Source organism: Engystomops pustulosus, chromosome 7 (assembly GCF_040894005.1).
Source record: "Engystomops pustulosus chromosome 7, aEngPut4.maternal, whole genome shotgun sequence".
Classification (NCBI taxonomy): Eukaryota; Metazoa; Chordata; class Amphibia; order Anura; family Leptodactylidae; genus Engystomops; species Engystomops pustulosus.
In genome coordinates, this window is record NC_092417.1 from 91,574,735 (window position 1) to 91,595,851 (window position 21,117).

The 21,117-nt window shown below is 42.9% G+C and overlaps 1 protein-coding gene and 1 long non-coding RNA gene across 2 annotated transcripts in view; one reads left to right on the plus strand and one right to left on the minus strand.

Annotated features, from left to right (window-relative positions):
• Positions 1–3,306: 3,306 nt before the first annotated feature.
• Positions 3,307–21,117, minus strand: part of LOC140070572 (uncharacterized) — a 32,045-nt gene continuing 14,234 nt past the window's right edge. The window contains exons 2-3 of the long non-coding RNA XR_011848948.1: positions 4,273–4,328; positions 3,307–3,475 (exon numbers count right to left, since the gene is read on the minus strand). This is a non-coding gene — a long non-coding RNA (uncharacterized lncRNA). The remainder of the gene's footprint in view (positions 3,476–4,272; positions 4,329–21,117) is intronic.
• On the plus strand, positions 13,936–14,766 carry LOC140068811 (acyl-coenzyme A diphosphatase NUDT19-like). Its single transcript, XM_072114195.1, has one exon. The coding sequence runs from the start codon at positions 13,972–13,974 to the stop codon at positions 14,764–14,766; it is 795 nt and encodes a 264-aa protein (XP_071970296.1). The 5' UTR covers positions 13,936–13,971.

A 21,117-nucleotide genomic window follows, 5' to 3' on the forward strand; every position in this document is an offset into this window, starting at 1 on the left:
GTGAAATATTCTGTAGAAGTGGAGATCGCCATGATGAATGTGCTGGTTTCCTCAGGTCACAGGCTGCAGCTGTCATTTTAAGTTCCCATGTCAGCAAAACAATTGTGCCAGACAAGCTGTTTCTAGGAAAAGATTTACTAATACTACCGAAAAGTAAGTCAGGGAAAACTTTAAGACCCACATTTATCAAAACTAGCACAATGATACCATAATTCAATAGGTTTTTCAGTAGCTAATCCATCCAGTAAATCCTAATTCACTAGATGACTTTCTATTCTACCTAGAAAGTATATTGAACTGAATATGTACATAAACACCTATTATATATGTGTATTTATATGCGCATACATGCACTTACTTTGCCATACATTGGCAGGCTACATTACACACTATAGCAGACCTCAGACCTTTTTGACTGAGAGATCCATTAGCGGCACATATTTTAAAATATAATTCTGCGAGAGCCATACAATATGTTTAAAGGGACACTGACTGCCCCCTATGTACAAGAATAGAACTACTATAATACTGCTTCCTATGTACAAGGATATGCAACATCCCCCACCGGGGCCTAGCCTTTTCTCGGGGCCTGGAGTCAGCCGGGGCCCACAGTACCTGAGTGGCTGGCGGTTGCGGCCTAGGCACGCTAGTGTCACGGTGCTTGGTATGGGGAACCGGAGGGCTGTCCTACAGCCTGGCAGGTCTCCAACAGGGTGGTGTTGGCAAGAAATTATGAGGGAGAGGCTGCTATAGCGGATCTCCCTGGGGCAACCCTTTGGTCTCTAGAGTATGGGTCTCTGTGTGGTGGACAGGGTGCCCGTGATGGTGACAGCCGTAGTAGCAGGGACCAGACGGAGGCAGACGTTGAACAAAAACAACTTACAGTTCTTTATTGGAACCGACAGGAACTGCAGCAACGTGCCTTAACAGAATGGTAGATTGCTGAGATGCAGTTGGAGGGAGCCACAGGATGTAGATAATCAGCCTGGATGCAAGGGCAGGCTGGGAGGTAGCTGTGTCCTAGAAGGATGCTTCAGCTTGTCCTGGGTTGCTTCAGATATCACCCTTGAAGGTAGGATGATATCCCTTTCCTAACTAACTGTCTCACTACAGTCTTCAGCAGGGAGCTGGGCTCACCTGCTCTGGTCTGATGTGCTAGCTGCACTGACTCCTCAGAGTCTCTAATCTGAGAGAGTGAACTCTCTCCTCACACTGCACTCTCTTCTCACTGGAACTCACTGGATTCATTCCAGTCTTCTTCTCCTTCACTCCCAAATGGTCAGGTGGTGGCTACTCCTCCAATTACCTCTCAGCTCACAGACATTAGGATAACACATGTGATTGGATGACACATCTTACATCACAACAAAGAATTAACTCCTGCCTTACCAGGCAGGATCTACCACTGCAATGCCCATCTATGTGAGGTATTTGTTATGTAGTGACCTGCTGTGGGGTTGATCAGACCCTTCACAGGCTGCAGGCTACATGGTGGGACGTATTCGCAACCACTCCTCTGCCTTGTATCGGCGAGGGTGTTGCAGATATAACTACTATAATACTGCTTCCTATGTACAAGGATAGAACTACTATAATACTGCTTCCTATGTACAAGGATATAACTACTACAATACTGTCCCTATGTACAAGAATATAACTACTATAATACTGCTCCTATGTACAAGAATATAACTACTATAATACTGCCCCCTATGTACAAGAATATAACTACTATAATACTGCCCCCTATGTACAAGAATATAATTACTATAATACTGCTCCAATGTACAAGAATATAACTACTATAATGGAAAAAAAAACACAAAAAAGACAGTGTCGGCTCACCTTTAAGTCAGCAGCAGGAGTGGGTGCCGTGCCACGATGGATGGTCCGGGCCGGACCCGGAGACAATATAGTGGTGGGAAAAAAAGCGACAACCATCGGCAACAGGCAAAGAAGAGTTAAAAAAGAAAAGATTTATTGGAACATGGTTAAAAATGCGATCACATGGCAAAAAAAGAAGAAAGGTAAATAGGTATAATACCACCCCCTATGTACAAGAATATAACTACTATAATACTGCCCCCTATATACAAGAATATAACTACTATAATACTGCCCCCTATGTACAAGAATATAACTACTATAACACTGCCCCCTATGTACAAGAGTATACCTACTATAATACTGTCCCCTATGTACAGGAATATAACTACTATAATACTGCCCCCTATGTACAATAATATAACTACTATAATACTGCTCCAATGTACAAGAATATAACTACTATAATACTGCCCCCTATGTACAAGAATATAACTACTATAATACTGCCCCCCATATGTACAGGAATATAACTACTATAATACTGCCCCCTATGTACAAGAATATAACTACTATAATACTGTCCCCTATGTACAGGAATATAACTACTATAATACTGTCCCCTATGTACAGGAATATAACTACTATAATACTGCCCCCTATGTACAAGAATATAACTACTATAATACTGCTCCAATGTACAAGAATATAACTACTATAATCCTGCTTCCTATGTACAAGGATGTAACTACTATAATACTGCTCATATGTACAAAAATATATAACTACTATAATACTGCCCCCTATGTACAAGAATATAACTACTATAATACTGCTCCAACATACAAGAATATAACTACAGGCGTTCCCATACTTAAGAACACCTGACTTACATACGACCCTTAGTTACAAACAGACCTCTGGATTTTAGTAATTTGCTGTACTTTAGTCCTTAGGCTACAATAAACAGCTATAACAGTTATCAAATGTGTCTGTAATTAAGATTTATTGTTAATCCTGGTTCTTATGACAACCCAACATTTTTAAAATCCAATTGTCACAAAGACCAAAAACATTTTGACTGGGGTTACAATAATAAAGTATACAGTTCCAACTTGCATACAAATTCAACTTAAGAACAAACCTACAGAACCTATCTTGTATGTAACCCGGGATCTGCCTGTACTATAATACTGCTTCCTATGTACAAGGATATAACTACTATAATACTGCTCCTATGTACAAAAATATATAACTACGATAATACTGCTCCTATGTACAAGAATATAACTACTATAATACTGCCCCCTATGTACAAGAATATAACTACTATAATACAGCCCCCATGTACAAGGATATAACTACTATAATACTGCTCCTATGTACAAGAATATACCGTATATATTCGAGTATAAGCCAAGACCCCTAATTTTACCACAAAAAGTTGGGAAAACCTATTGGGGCAGATTTACCTATCCGGTCTTGTCGCGATCCAGCGTCGCGTTCTCTGTGGAGGATTCGGGTCTTCCGGCTATTCACTAAGGTAGTGCGCCCGATGTCCACCAGGTGTCGCTGCTGCGCTGAAGTCCGTCGGAGTTCACTGGAGTTCACGATCCATTGCTGGGTGCAGGTAAGCGCTTGTCAAGCGACCCTTTTTTTAAAAAAAAATACGGCATTTTTTCCGAATCCGTCAGATTTTCTGTTGGCCATGCCCCCCGATTTCTGTTGCGTCACAATCTGATCCACAATCTGATCGCGTGTGCCAAAAACCCAGGGAGAATCAGGGAAAATCGGCGCAAAATGGTAATATTCAGGTAACCCTACGGAAAAACACAATTCGGGCCCTTAGTAAATGACCCCCATTGATTCAAATATAAGCCGAGGGTGGGAAATGCATTGGTCACAGCCCCTGTAGTATATAGCCTGCCAGCCCCCTGTAGTATATAGCCTGCCAGGCCCCGTTAGTATATAGCCAGCCGCTGCCCCCCCAGTATCTAGCCAGCCCTTTCCCCAGTATATAGCCTGCCAGCCCCTGCCCCAGTTTATATCCTGCTAGCCCCTGTGCCCGAAGATATATTCTGCCAGCCCCTGTTCCCGAGTATATAGCCAGCAGCCCCCCCACCCCGTTATAGCCAGCAGCCCCCCCAAACCTTTCCGGTGCCCCCTTGGGTCCATCAGCGGTAGGTCGGTGCCGCGCACAGCTCTGATGTCAGCCGCAGCGGCTGATGTCTGAGCCTGTGACGTCACACGGACCTGTGGCTGACCGACGGATCATACATAAGACCCGAGGGGGCTGCCGGAAAGGTGAGTTTTGATTATTTATTTATTTTTTACTCAAGTATAAGCGGAGTTTGGGTTTTTCAGCATATTTTTTTGTGCTGAAAAACTCGGTTTATACGGTAACTACTATAACAGTGCCCCATATGTACAAGAATAACAAAAACTTACTCGAAATTTTCTTTTCCTGGAGTCCAGGGAGAAACACACACAAATGGGTTTATCCTCTAGAACCAATCAGATAGAGACAGGTTACCAAGTAGTACATATGTAGTAAATTAACTAGTTAAGGCGCCCTATAAGAGGGCAGAGGCACTAGGAGACTGTGTATTATTATAAAGAAATAGTAAAGTTATATAAGGGAGGAAAGCATGTGCTGCCCCTGGACTCTTCTGAGTAAGTAAATTTTTGTTTTCCTGATCGTCGCAGGGGCAACACACACAAATGGACTTTGTAAAGCAGTACATATAAACATTAGGATTTACACAGTGGTACAATCAGGAAGAACTTAAAGGGACACTGGGGAGGCTATGGATACACATTGACACCCCTACTATATCACTGGGACAAGGACCCTCCTGAAACCGGCCTGCTCCCTCTCAAACCACCGGGAACACACTAGAATTTACAATGACTACTGCCACATAGCAAAATACAGGCTGATCTCAAAATGTACTCTCCCATATTATGTACATCATAAGCAATGTATTATGCAAATGTAATGAGCACTTTTGTAAAGTATGGACACCACTCTCTGGTTGTATGTGTTATGTATTTTATGTTTTCTGTTGGAAAAATTAATAAAATGTTTCAAAAAAACCCTTAGGATTGGTGGGCCAGATGTTGCCAACTCAAGCACTCTTCTGCCAAATAGAGTGCCCTCTGCTAAGAGATTGTCTAGCCTATAATGCTTGACGAAGGTAGTGGATGGTGACCACGTGGCAGCTCTGCAGATTTCCTCCAGGGGGACGTGACCTAAGAGGTAGCTGTAGACCGTGTAGAGGGAACTCTTATCTTGAGAGGGGATTGAATACCCTTTAAGTTGTAGCATTTTTCTATGGTGGCTCGGATCCACCTGGCTAGCCCTTTGTCCCTTATTAGGGGCCTTGAATTGGAGGAATACATTTTCTGCTTTCGTTAAAGACAAAATGTTTTGAAGATAGAAAAGAACCGTTCTTCTTACCGCCAAGGTTTAAAGATCTTCTTGCTCCTGATTGAGAGGCTGTGGAAAGAAAGCTTGGAGCATAATCTCTTGAGTGATACTTTTAGTTGAAGAGACTTTAGGTAGAAACCCTGGCATTGTCCTAAAAATGAGGCAGTCACATAAATCTCTGAAATATGGTTCTTTGAATGATAGTGCCTGTAGCTCACTAACTCGCCTGGCTGACGCGATGGCGGTCAGAAAGAATCCTTTAATGGTAAAGAACCTTAGAGAGCAGTTATGAAGAGGCTCAAATGGGGTTTTGGATAAGGCTGAGAGGACCACCGATAGATCCCAGGAGGGGGCTAGAGGGTGGGCCACAGGATTTAAATTCCTTAGGGCTTTAAAGAAGGTATGCACTAGATGCTGGTTAGATAATTTATTTTGCATCTGGGCATTTATTACTGTGAATTGCACCTTCAGAGTGTTAAGTTTAAGACCTTTTTTTTGTTTGTTTCAATACTTTTTATTGATTTCGTTCAATAATACAATAACACGAACAAACAGTCCTCAGATTGTGTTGCAAACGCTACTGAGAGAAATGGGCGAGATCAAGATACATTTGCTGTATATGAAACCAGTAATATGCATTATCTTGTCCCTCTTGACCTTCAACCCTCCCCCCCATATTTAGTCATGTACATTATCTCGCTATTACATGCTCTGTCTGAGACGAAAAAAGATACAACAATAAGTATACAACAATAAGTAAAACAACAACAATAAGTAAAAACACTCCCGCAGATGCCTCTGGTCTCATCCCTAAAGTCTGGTGCTTATTGTTTGTGGGGACCTCATTGGTGTTGCTTTATTCATACCCAAAGAAGTAGTTTTCTTTAAAGAGAACCCGTCAGGCAAATTAACCCACTAAACTAAATATATTTTCATAAACTTCCATTAGAAAGCATTGCCTCTATACCTTCATTGTCCCTCTATATACTTGTAAACTTAAGCAATGAGGTCCTAAAGCTGTATGCAAATGACCTGTGAGATGTAAAATGAGTCATTATCATATTCAAGCTGTCCAGCTTATTCAAGAGTGGGAGGCATAGCCACACCCCTCAGTGCTTGACTGACAGCCTGTATAATGATGTGAGGTATAATGGTGTAATGGCTCCTCCATGTGCTTCCTGGTGCTGGCCGCCACGCCCCCTGCAGCCTGTATGTGTATGATATACTCCTATACACGTGACTGACAGCCTGTATAATGGTGTGATGTATAAAGGTGTAATGGTCCTCCATGGCCCTCCATAGGAGAGATACAACAGCTCTAGGCAGCCATGTTATAGCAGAACATGTCAGGTACATGTGTAGCTGATGTCTCTGTCTCCCTCTAGGAAGGAAAGCTTGTCAGCAGATAAAGCAAAGACACTAGCAATGCTTTACTATAAATTACACACAGACATGAGCAGGGGGAGGAGAGGGGAGTGGTAACAGGGGTGACATCACTGCTTCTGACCATGTGACCAGCATAATTTACATAATAAAGAAAATATGATTTTATAATGATTCATGTATGAATTGACTAGATAAAGGCTGGGATGGGATCCCTGTGAGCTGTTCCAACTGGTAGTAGTGACAGGACAAGTGACACAGACCTTTAAATGCTAGCTTTAGACCACAATTGGGTCACCTAGTTTGTGAGCTGTCCATGGTGCCCATATCTGTTGTCGGTTGCCCTTTGAGGAGGCTATTAGCAAGCTATATTTCATATCTCATTAGACAATACACTGGTCAGCACAACCTATAATGCAACTGAGCTAGTGCACTAGAGTATATCAACAATCCAACAAGAAAAACAGAATGCACCAAAATTGCTCGACCATAACAATACAGTAAATTTTATTTGAATCCAAACAGAAGCGATAAATGACACAAACAGTATTCCTACCACACAGATTCTGCGGGTTCTGTGTGGTAGGAATACTGTTTCACCACTGAGTGTTTCTGCAGGTGGTAGCACTGTGTTGACCCCCACCACGGTCTCCAGTCACATTTCGTGTACATTACATGTTTTAAATGCTTTTTAATGTTTGTGTCATTTATCGCTTCTGTTTGGATTAAAATAAAATTTACTGTATTGTCATGGTCGAGCAATTTTGGTGCATTCTGTTTTTCTTGTTGGATTGTTGCTATATTTCATATCTATAGATTACATTTATTTCCCTTACATATTCTGCTGTATCAGGGGAGTAGAAGCCTTCCAATGGCGAGTAATGACATTCCTAGCTACTGTAAATAGCTTGCACAAAAGGCTCTTACGAACATATGTATGCTGCTTCAAGTCCAAATGAAGGAGTACCTGCGCAGGATGAGTATGAAAGGGCTTCCTGATAATTTGTTCAATAATCTTGTGTACCGATTTCCAGAATTCTCATATTTTGGGGCACTCTCTGTACATGGGGAACTCTCAAGGTCACACATAGGAGAGCCATTCCCCTCATCCATAATGCACACAGAGTCTGCTGGAGTTAACCCTGTATTACCAGTATCACATGCAGTATCCATCTTTAGCAATTCCGTCAACCTACATGAAACACGTACAGGGTTTCCCTGGTCCCCAATGTTGTACAGTACACAGTGTCATAATCAATGTCTTTCTCTCCAATAATGTCCTTCCTGTACAGTCTGAGCTCTGGCCGATCTCTGCTTCTCCATTTCCCAACTTTCTACTCTCGGTACAGGCTTAGTATCTGGATTCAGTCTCTCTTTTAATAAAGTCAATTCACGTGTATGGTTATCCAAGCGTTCACATTTTATCAACTTTTCTTTTGGGTCAGTCTCATTCTTAATATTGTCGCTTAATCTGCTTATTTGCATCTCCATCTTAAATATATCTTAGAAACACTTGATGTCAGCCCAGAAACACCAAAAACTTCACTTGACTCACCAGCCACCATTACAGCTCCTCCATGATCTCCATGCTGCAGGCCGCACTCCAGGCTCTGGGCTTTCCCAGGATCCTCAGCCCAGCTACCCTCTCCTCCTCCTCCTGGGTCAGAGGCCATGCCTCCACCCTGCAGGGAGCTCACACACACACACACACACACACGTCTATCCTCTCCCATAGACAAGAATAGAACTACTATAATACTGCCCTCTATGTAAGTGAATATAACTTCTATAATACTGCCCTCTATGTAAGTGAATAGAACTACTATAATACTGCCCTCTATGTAAGTGAATAGAACTACTACAATATTGCTCCCTAGGTACGAGAATGTAGTTACTATAATACTACCCCTATGTACAGGAATATAACTACTATGCCATATGACAAGGCCAGCCAGCCCCCCCTGTATATAGCCAGACAGCCCCTCCCCCATATATGGCCAGCCAGTCCCCACAGTATACAGCCAGCCCCCCCTGTATATTGCAAACCAGCCCCACCTGTATATAGCCAGCCCCATCCAGTATACAGCCGCCCCCCTGCATATAGCCAGCCAGTCCCCACAGTATACAGCCAGACAGCCCCCACCAGTATATGGCCAGCCAGTACCCCCAGTATATAGCCAGCCAGTACCCTCAGTATATAGCCAGCCCCTCCCCAGTATACAGCCAGCCTGCCCCCCCCCCTGTATGCAGCCTCCCGGCCCTTCCTCCTGTATACAGCCACCCGCCCCACCCCCTCAGTATATAGCCAGCACCCACCAATATATAGCAAGACACCCCCCAGTATACAGTCAGCCCCCCCTGTATATAGCCAGACAGCCCCCCCAGTATATGGCCAGCCAGTCCCCCCAGTATATAGCCATCCAACCCCTACCCAGTATATAGCCGGCCATTCCCTCCCCAGTATATAGCCAGCTAGTCCCTCCCCTGTAAATAGCCAGCCAGTCTCTCCTCAGAATATAGCCAGCCAGCCCCTCCCAAATATATAGCCAGACAGTCCCTCCACAGTATACAGCCAGCCCGCCCCCTGTATAAAGCCAGCCAGTCCACTGTCCAGCACATTAACCCTTAACGCCAAAGCCACTTTTCACCTTCCTGACACTCCCATTTTTTCAAATCTGCCCTGTGTCACTTTAAATGGTTATAACTTTGAAACGCTTTAACATATCCAAGTGATTTTAAAATTGTTTTCTCGTGACACTTTGTACTTCATGTTAGTTGAAAAATTTAGGTGGTATTTTATTTATTTATGAGAAAATCAGATATTTGGTGAAAATTTGGAAAAATTCTTGATTTTCGAACTTCAAAATGTTCTACTTTTTCCATACATAGTCATCACCGCAAAAATACTTAATAACTAACAGTCACTAAATGTCTTCTTTATGTGGACATGGTTTTTTTATACATACTATCATTTTTGTAGGATGTTATGGGGCTTATGGGGCGCAAAATCCTGCTATTGAGGGACCTGCTCAGGTTTCAAATCACTTTGAGAGGCCTAAATAAAAGTAAAATCCCATAAATTACCCCATTATAGAAACTACACCCCTCAACGTACGTAAAACAACTTTTATGAAGTTTGTTAACCCTTTAATTGTTTTACAGGGGTTAAAACTAAATCGGATGCAATTTTGAAAGTACATTTTTTTGGCTAAATTAATGTGTTTTTCAAAAAATGTACAAATTCTCAGTGGATAAAATACCAAAACACTCCACAAAATTTGATACCCAATCCCTCCCGCATATAACAATCCCCCATATGTGGTGGTAACCTGCTGTATGGGCACACGCCAGGGCATCGAAGGGAAGCTGCGCCATTTAGAGCAGATTATCCATTGTCACTTTTTATTGGCTATACAATCTTTATTTTTTTGGCAATTTGGGCATATAAGGGCTTATTTTTTGCGACATGAGATGCACTTTACAAATACTTCATTTTAGTGGGTCATTAACTTATTGATGAGATTTTATTAACTCTTGAATGTATATATAAGACGACCTGGTGTATAAGACGACCCCCCTACTTTCCTGATTAAAATATAGGGTTTAAGATATATTCGCGTTTTAAGACTACCCCTTTTCCAATGCATACAAAACAACGGTAACATTTTTTTAAAAAAACAGATTTGAATTTAACATGGTCCTTTTTTTAATTTAAATTCTTATGACATGCAGGTATATAGCAGGAAAACTGTCGCTCATAAACATAAGGCATACAACAACAACATTACCATCATCCATTTTACTGTAAATGTTACCATACTGTACCTTAAATTTTTATTTTATTAAATAATCCATGCCATGTACTCAGAAGCGGGAAAAAAATTCCAAATGCAATGAAAATGGTGAAAAAACGCATTTGCGCCATTTTCTTGTGGGCTTGGATATTACGTCTTTCGCTGAGCGCCCCAAATGACATGTCTACTTTATTCTTTGGGTCGGTACGATTAAGGGGATACCAAATTTGTATAGGTTTTATAATGTTTTCATACATTTACAAAAATGAAAACCTCCTGTACAAAAATAATTTTTTTGATTTTGCTTCTGGCGCTAATATCTTTTTTATACTTTGGTGTACGGAGCTGTGGGTGGTGTCATTTTTTGTGAAATTTGATAATATTTTCAATGATATCATTTTTAGGACTGTACGACCTTTTGATCACTTTTTATACATTTTTTTTATATTTTTCAAAATGGCAAAAAAGTGCCATTTTCGACTTTGGGCGCTATTTTCTGTTACCGGGTTAAACGCATTGAAAAACCGTTATCATATTTTGATAGATCGGGCATTTTCAGACGCGTCGATACCTGATGTGTTTATGATTTTTACTGTTTATTTATATTTATATTTTTTTAATTTTTATTTATACTATTTTTCAGACTACCTAGGGTACTTTAACCCTAGGTTGTCTGATCGATCCTACCATATACTGCCATACTACAATATGGCAGTATATGGGGATTTTCCTCATTCATTACAATGTGCTATCAGCACATTGTAATGAAGGGGTTAAAACGAAATAGCCATGGAGACGGATCGCCCATGCGCCGCTATCTTTTTGAGGCTGCCGGCAGCTTTGCCGGCAGCAAACGCTGTGAAAACACCCGCGATCGGGTGTTACCGGTAAGCCTTTGCTGCAATATGCAGCAAAGACTTACCGGCTATGGAGAGGGCTCAGGCCGTGAGCCCTCTCCATGCAGCGCGACCCAACCCCCGCCATGAATACACGGCGGGCGGTCACGATTACCGGCGTATAAGACGACCCCAGAGAAGACAGAAGATTTTTCTGTCTTCAAAAGTCGTCTTATACGCCGGAATATATGGTATATTATCTTTATTCTATAGGTCACTACGATTATGGCGATACCTCCTTTATATAGTTTTTCATTTACTTTTACAATTTTACTGGATAAAAACTAATATAGAGGAAATCTCACTTGTTTTTGCATCGCCATCTTTTCGGAGACTTTAATATTTTTTGGTTGACAGAGCTAGTTTAGGGCTTATTCAACGTTCAACGAGCGGGTTCAATAATGTTTCTAAATTATTGTACGGATTGTTACGGACGCGGCGATACCAAATATGTGGGGTTATTTGCCGATTTTGTGGGTTTTTTCACTTTATTGCATGTGTATAGGGAATATTTGTGTTTAGGGGACTTTAACTTTATTTAATTCTTTTTATTAAAAAATGTTTTTATTTAATGTTTTTAACTTTTTTTAGTTTCTTTTACAGGTGAACAAGTGATCCACTGATCTTCTTCACCTTACACAGTGTAATACAGGTGTATTACACTGTGTAATGTAACACACTGAGCATGCAGCCCCGGGCACTGGCAGTCCCGGGGCTGTGATCGGAGTAGCGGACCCCCCCCCCCCCGTTAAGCGACCGCGGCGTGTTAGGGGTTAATACCCACGATCAGAGAAATCTCCAATTGCGAATGTTAGAGGCAGGTGTCGACTATAATATATAGCCGACACCCGCAGCATCTGGCACCGGCTCTGTTCAGGAGCCGGTCCCAGAAGCATGACGTAATAGTACTACATTTTGCGGGAATGCACCTCCCGCGATGCAGTACTATTACGTCAAATGTCGGTAAGGGGTTAAAATAATAAACATTGTACCTTTCAGACGCTCCCCCGCAGCTCCACTGATACAGTTCGGCCAGCAGTGATAGCTCTGTGCGCCGGCTCACAGACTATGATGTCAGCCGATTGCGACGCCGGCATTGCACGGAGCGGTCGCTGCTGGCTGAACTGTATCAGCGGATCTGCGGGGAAGCGTCTGAAAGGTGAGTACATGGTTTTTTATTTTTCAACCGACCCCATTGGCCCCAGTCTAATCAGCCGGTGGATCTTATAGCCAGTTCATCCCTGGATACAAGCCCTGTCTGCGAGCCAGATGCAGCCATCAAAAGAGCCACATCTGGCTTGCGAGCCATAGGTTCCTGACCGCTGCTCTATAGGGTCACAGTCAAATGCAAATTTAAGTTTTTGAAAGTAGAGATTAATGTACCTTGATAAGGGATATAAGTATATTGGGATGTATTTACTAGTGATAATTTTCTTTGCAGCATGCTATATGTTTAACAATGTGGTATATTGGTGAGATGTGTCACGTGTACCTGCTGAAAATGCTTCCTGCTGGGAAGTCACACCACTCCTAGTCCCCCCCCCCCCTTTTCTTAGTAGTTGTCAAAGTGACCGAAAACTAAAACACTTGATAAATGTGGAACAACTGTTGTAAACAGATCTGCAACCCTCACACCACTTTTTCCAAAACCTGGGCATGTTAAGGACATAGCCTCACTATAAATGAAGTGCATTGGAATTAGGGGTATACCTGAAGAGAAACACGATTAAGAAATTTGGGAAGCAGTGGAGTAAATGGTTGGAGTGTCCAGGAATAGGAACAGAGCATTTAAATCAGAGATGGCAGAAGGTTTGCCCTGAAGGATAGTCGGAATTGGGAAGGAAAGGCAAATGGATGTTGAAGGAGTTAGCTCTATGGGCCTTGAAATAAGAGGCACTTTCTGAGGTACATGAAACAGCCAGACTTGGGGGGAGGGTATTGGGGGGGAAAGTTTATATGGTAAAAACTGATGTTATATGTATACAGTTAAGACTATGATCCTTGTATTTGAATACTGTAACAATGTATGTGCTTTAATAAAAGTTACCTGATTTAAAAGAAATAAATTAAAGGAAACCTACCACTTCTGAAGGTAGGTATGAGATACAAACACCGGGCACCAGCTCAGGGTGAGCTGGTGCCGGTGCTTAGTCTCGTTAGTGTTAAAACCGCGGTATCGCGGTTTTAACACTTTTGAAACTTTCTAGCAGAAACTGCTTCGGCGCTGCGCGCGACCGTGCGCGCGCAACGCCTGCGGCGTTTCCAATGTAGGCGCGCGCACGATCGTGTGCACGAAGCGCCGAAGCAGTTTCTGCTAGAAAGTTTCAAAAGTGTTAAAACCGCGATACCGCGGTTTTAACACTAACGAGACTAAGCACCGGCACCAGCTCACCCTGAGCTGGTGCCCGGTGTTTGTATCTCATACCTACCTTCAGAAGTGGTAGGTTTCCTTTAAAGTGCATCTTCTCTTCAGCGCAGGTAAGATTAAGACTGACATAGAACGGCTGTCTTGATAAGTATTGCACATTTTTTCTATCCACAGGAAGAACCTTTCGAATGCAGCTCGTACCTAGCTCATTACACTGTTCTAACAAGACATATCTAGCTACTACTATTACACAAATCGAAAATCTAAGCTACTGAAATGAACTACACGTTAAAGTACTGGAGGGAGGCTGCAACCCTAATTTTAACAGCTGGATGCCAACATGTAAGTTCTGTCTCGAAAACCATAATCCTGGGTTCTTCTAAAGGCCACCTGAAGAAAACCACCTTTGACTATGAAGTTCTTTTTCTACAACGCAGTGAGAAAAGTGGGTTCATGCCCAGTGCATTTGTGTTTCCTGGAGGTCTTGTTGAACCATCTGATTTTTCCAATGATTGGGTGAAAGTTTTTGCGAGACATGCACAGAAACCTAACTTTGGGCTTGGCATAGTAAAGCAGCCTTGTGACACCAGGCCTCCTATGTTCATCACTGACAGGAGGAAGTTTGGATCCCTGGTCCCTGGTGAGGTGGCCTTCCGGATCTGTGCTATAAGGGAGACCTTTGAAGAATCTGGTATTTTATTGGTGGTTTCAGAAGATTCAAATATTGAAGACAACCAGAAGTTTATGGGTGCCTATGATCAAGATTATGAAGCTGTAGCCAAATGGAGAGAGGAGGTTCAGAATGATCCCATGCGATTCATTGAAATGTGCAAGGAGCTTCGATGTGTTCCTAACATCTGGGCCCTTCATGAATGGGGCAACTGGTTGACTCCAGTGTTCTCTAAAAACTCCAGGGCCAGGCGCTATGATACCGCTTTCTTTATCTGCTGCTTGCCAAGAAAGCCAATCACTACGGATGACCAGAAAGAAGTGACATCCTTCAAAGTGAGTGCCCACATCAGTCAGCTGTTATATGATTTATGTAAAAGGACCAGTAAGTATAGTTACTAAAGGGGATCTGCTGGGGGAGTGGGGGTGTCATACATTACCATGTAAAAGGGTGTGTTTATCCACAAAAGGGGAACAGAGGTGTCATTCAATATTCTGCTAGTGAGTCACTGTGTACTTACTTCTCTCTGTAACTCCGCGTTAGTGCATTAGTAATGTCATGTATGGGGGTTATTTATCATAGGCTAGCGCACATGCACTGGTGTATAATAGCCCTGCCTCTTGATGCATCTGGCAGGGTCCTGCACAGAGTTTATCTCTGGTGTAAAAATATACACAGCCGGTAACTTTTCATATATGAAAGTTCGCCTGCTGCAGCAAGTGCACAGGCGCGGGGACAGGCCCCTCCACGCCCTATTTGCATGAAGGTGGCGGATTGGGGGAAAATAATCACAAGTGCTAGCTAGAGATTATACTGACGTGGGACAGAAGACCTGATAAATATCTCCTAGTGACTTAACTTCTTTATTGAGGTACATTAAAAAACACATCAATATAGAAGGAAACAGCCTCATGACCTACACATTTCCACACATTGGGGCACATTTACTTACCTGTCCAACAAAGTTCACACAAAGTGCATAGTTTGACAATAATGCACTCTGCCGCGATTCACTAACATCGTGCACAAAGATTGTGTGCAAAATCTGACGAAATTGAGTAGCGCGAACCTTAGTGAATAAGTCCCATAGCCTTACTCATGGTCTATCCTAACACAGGTAATGTACTCTATTTAAGACCCTGTTCCTGATGTCAATTTCATTATAAATCTCATGTGATCTCAAGAAAGTAAATATATTGTGAACAATGACTGGGTAAAGTGGCATCAGGATTCAGAGTCTGTGGACCCTCTGGACCACCGCGGGAGATGGTACTAGCCGACACCCAGGACCGTCTAGTCTAAGTGGCACCTGTTCTTCACCAGAGCCCGCTGCAAAGCGGGATGGTCTTGCTGCGACGGGGTGCCACCAGGTTGTTCCACGGGTGCGACTAGGCCCGCAGTGGCAGCCAAGGAAGTACGGCAGAAGGAAACAATCCGCGGCTGGGATGACAGCAGGAGAACAACGTAGGATGGAACACTGGAACTCACTGCAGGACACAAGAGCTGGCACACGGATCAGGAACGCAGGGACAAACTGGCACACGGTGCAGGGACAGGATCACAGGAACACAGCAGCCACGGGAACACAGGTACAGGGATCACAGGAATCGCAGGAATACTGGAGACACAGGAGGGCTTTCACTTAGCAGGAATGATGCTGAAGATCTGGCGAGGCAGGAAGGGAGGTGCCGGATTGTAAAGCAGAGCCGGATTAGCCAGTGCCAATCACCAGGACGCTGGCCCTTTAAATCTTGAAGAGGCGGCACTCGCGCCATAGAGAGCGGGAAGCGTGGAGAGGGCTCGTTTTGCATTCCTGCAAGTCCGAACCCAGGGGCATGGGTGCACCTGCGATCAGTGACATGGATCGCGGGAGCACCTGTGACAAGTGGTTGGGTAAAGTGGTTGATGGAAGGTATCTCCCATTAACCCTTACAGGACTCAGCCCTTTTTAATTTTTTACGTTTCTGTTCTTTACTCCCCTCATTCCAAAAGCTTTAACAAATTTATTATTTTTACAGAGATGTGTTTTCTGTGGGACAAATTGTACTTTTAAGTGGCGCCTTTAATATTCCATGCAATGTACTGGAAAGCTGGAAAAAATTCTAAGTGTGGTGAAATTGACAATTAAAAAAAACATTTGCGGCATATTCTTGTGTGGCTTTCGTTCTGTGCTCTGAATAAAAAGCACTTCCTCCTTATTTTTTGGGATGATACGATCACAGGGATACCAAATTTATACAGGTTTTATTAGGTTTTTGTAGATTTTAAAAACATGTAAATCTTTTGTACAAAATAGTTTCTGCCATTTTGCCAAATTCTGAGGCCAGAGACCTTTTCACACTGTTTAAGGTGTCATTTTTTTTGCCTGTGTCGCTTGACACATGCTTACCTGCACCCAGCAACGCATGGTGAACTCCGGCGAACTGCAGCGCAAGAGCGACACACCTGGTTGACATCAAGCGCACTACCTTAGTGAATCGCCGGAAGACCCGAATCCTCGACTGAGAACGCGCCGCTGGATCACGACAGGAGTGGGTAAGTAAATCTGCCCCATTGTTTACTCTGTGGGGCATGGTGTTAGAGAACGACCGCTCATTATGCGGTCAGGGGTTGTTATGCTATATCTGAGGGTGCAGTCACACTTTGCATTTAACGCATGTGTTTAAAAATGCATTGCAACAGCTGAAGAGAGATTTGCCTAATTAAACAGCTGTTAACACTTGTGTTTACAAAATGCAAATGTTAAGGTTTACATTAACAGATGCGTTAACCATGCGTTAGTGGTTGCGTTTTGAACTACAAGTCTTACAGAAGGGTCCCGTTCAAAATATATATATGTCATCAACAATGTATAAAACCTTAAATGGTTTCAGAGTGTGAACTTGTGTAGCCAAAGTGCAATACAAATTTATTTAAATTATGTTTAAATTATGCCAATTAGTTTTATTGGCAGCATGCTTTCACATTGCATATCAGTGGTGTAAATCAGATTTGGTGTTCTCTAGAGTTATTGAGAGAATTAACAATAATGGGGCACATTTACTTACACGGTCGCTGGAGTTTACCGAAAGTGCATTGTGCGACAATAATGCACTGTCCCCCGATTCACTAAGATCCTGCGCCTGATATCCTGCATGTGTCGCTTCCCTGTTCAGGTCCGCCAGAGTTCACCTTCTTCTTCCTGGTGCATGTAAGTGCTTGATATTGCGACACAATTTGAAAATCAAATCCCGCACTCAGTCCGAATCAGTCCGATTGTCCAACGGAACAGCCCCACCCCTACCCCAAGTTCTGCTGCATGAAAGTCAGCGCAGCTGCGACAAAATCCGATCGTGTGCTACACAATCCCCTGTTAAATACCTGTCACAGCCGTGCAAAACCCGAAAACGTTGGATAATCCGCAGACCCTTGGTAAATAAGCCCCAAAATGTTGTGTGAAAAACTTTATGCCATCAGAATTGATAGCAGGAACAGATTTCAGAAGGCCTCTTGGCAAATTTGGTAATTATAAGTGACCAAAGACAAAGGCTACTAGGTGGATATTATAATGCTACATTATATGCTAAAGGAAGGATGGCCTTTATAAATTTCTGCCTTGCATTAGGGGGGAATTATATATGGGGTCTACAGGGGTTCATTATTCAATTGGGGAGCATTATATTGTGTGGGAATATTACAGGATGGGAAAATTAGACGGCTGGATAAGGCAGGGCTTAGGGCATACAAATATTCCACGTGTTTTGTTCCTCTTTCACGGTCACAAATAATAGGAGTTATGTATACAGTGCATACATTCCTTAAATTACATGTTATAAAAAAAAATGTACCTGTGTGAAGATAATTTCCTATAAATGTAGCCATGTTGTCCCTTTCAAATAAGATAGTTGTGCATGGATATGCCACACACTTGCAGCACTTACACCTCGATTCAGCATTTATTACTGTGGGACATGTAGTAACTCCAAACCATTTTATATGCAAAAACTATTTATTTATTCTAGCAATCACTCCCACAGAGCTGGTCGTATCCAAGGACAGCTGTCCTCCATTTCTAAGGGACCAGACATATTTTGGGAAGTTATCTTCACAGATGTCATGGGTGCTCCTGGGTCACAGGCATGCGTCCCCACCTCCTTGGGAGTGGGCTGGCAAAGTAAGACTTAAAGGGCCAGCACGCTGAAGATAGGGCAGGCAGCTGGCCCATGCCAGATAAACAGCCAGCCCCTTCCTGTGTCCCCTGCTGAATTTTTGTATGTGCCTCGTGCCTTAGAGAATGCTTTCCTGTGTTGTTCCTGAGTTATTCTGATTATCCTTGTGAGCTTGATTCCATTCCTTACTTTGATTCTCTGCCGCCTGTCCTGACCTTCTGCCTTTTCCCTGAAACAATCCTGTGCCACCTTTCCCGACCATCTGCCTGACCACGACTTCACCTCTGCTTTCCGATTCTGTACCTCGCCTTGGCCACCACTGCGAGCAAAGTCACGCCTGTGGAGCGACCTGGTGGTGCCCCACCTCAGCAAGTCCAACCGGCTCTGGTGAAGACCGTGTGCCACTTAGACTCCGCTCCCAGGTGTCGGCTTACGTCATTACTCGCAGTGGTTCTGTGGGTCCAGTACCTCTGACCCTGACAATAGAGCTACATATTATATTTAATAATATCCAATTGAATAAATGTATGGATCTAGAATATTAAATTTAATTATATGTGAATGTCTAGTTGGAAGGATTTATTAAACCTTTAACCAGATAAACTTGACAGTTCATATTATAGCTTATATTCAACTTATAAAACCAGTGAATTTATAACATTATGGCCAGGAGAGATATATCTTGGTCTAGACTGTTTTAAACTCCCTGTTATAGAGTTTATCCCTTGGGGTATACTATGGCCTGGGCCACACTAAAGCTGGGTTCCATCTTAGAGGGGTATATTCTGGTGTGAAAGGGTATAGTACAGCCTAGGCTATTTTACACCCCTGAGTATACTCTGGCCTGGACCAAAATATACCCATGTTTATGTTGGCCTTCCACTGTCATGCTGGATCCAGGACTGTTGGGAAGCATGTGTAAATGAACGGCTTCAGGTAAAAGCCTGTTCATAACTGTGATGTGACCGTGGAGAGCAGGGCCGGCGCCAGCACTGGGCTTTCCTAGGCAAGTGCTGGGGCCCAGAGATGCTGGGGGGCCTACAAAAAGAATCCATGGTGGTGAGGGGGGGCTGTATCTAATTAATTTGTGGGGAATTTTATAAAATAACCATGAGGGGCTGTTTGGGATGATAAACTAGGGAATATTTTAGGACAGAAAACAGTTCTGAATTTTGAATGCTGCCACATGAGTTCACTGCAAGGGGCCCAATGAGGCTCTGTCACCCAGGGGCCTACTGAAACCTGTTGCCGACCCTGGTGGACAGGAAGGGTATTCCGCCTCAAAGTCAACAGGCCGTTAACACTATGGCAACACTAATTAGTATAGATTGCTGTTGGTCAAGTCACATGACCTTGTATCGAGACCATGAGCTGCAGCACTGGAGAAACATGTTGAGGGCCAGCTCGGGGACAAGAAAAAAATGTGTATTTATCCGCATGAGACTGAGAATGAGAAGGTTGTATAGGCATTGATACTACCTCTAACTATATGAGTTGTAGAGTTAGCAAAAAAAAAAAAAAAAAACTGCATTAAATAGAAAAATAATTTGTACCCACATTTCCATAGCCATTGGGGATCCAGCACTGATTTACTGTCAATTTGATCCCTGTTTAGGGACATTTTTGCTTAGTTATGGGAGATATGATATCTGTGATAACCAAAATGGCATCTGAATAATAAATTAAAACAATAATCAGTGCTCAACTCCTTAGTCAATCACTAAATAAAGTGCACCCCAGATGGTTAGTATTTTCCCCACTCTACTGTGGTCCGGAAATCCAGGATCTCTCCAGCATATGGATTGTCTACCTGTCCACTGCCACGTCTGGAGGTAGTCAGCTGGAAGCAAAACATATTTGTAATCAAACAGAGGTACGGCACCAACATGCATTTATGTTTTTATAGCGCCCCCAGCCATATATAAATATATATTTTTGAACACCAACAACCCCTTTAAGATTATCTGTAAAGGTACATTTTAGGTTCATCCTGAAATGTCAAACACATAGCACTCTAGCTGCTATACAATGGAGCTCAAGGTGGCTATTGCTTTTTAGGTTATTTTCTATTACCAAGTTATTCTACACTCACCGGCCACTTTATTAGGTACAGCATGCTAGTAACGGGTTGGACCCCCTTTTGCCTTCAGAACTGCCTCAATTCTTCGTGGCATAGATACAACAAGGTGCTGGAAGCATTCCTCAGAGATTTTGGTCCATATTGACATGATGGCACACAGTTGCCGCAGATTTGTCGGCTGCACATCCATGATGCGAATCTCCCGTTCCACCACATCCCAAAGATGCTCTATTGGATTGAGATCTGGTGACTGTGGAGGCCATTTGAGTACAGTGAACTCATTGTCATGTTCAAGAAACCAGTCTGAGATGATTCCAGCTTTATGACATGGCGCATTACCCTGCTGAAAGTAGCCATCAGATGTTGGGTACATTGTGGTCATAAAGGGATGGACATGGTCAGCAACAATACTCAGGTAGGCTGTGGCGTTGCAACGATGCTTAATTGGTACCAAGGGGCCCAAAGAGTGCCAAGAAAATATTCCCCACACCATGACACCACCACCACCACCCTGAACCGTTGAT

Coding starts and splice junctions, on each gene's coding strand:
- LOC140068811 (XM_072114195.1), top strand. CDS start 13,972: ATGAACTACACGTTAAAGTACTGGAGGGAGGCTGCAACCCTAATTTTA.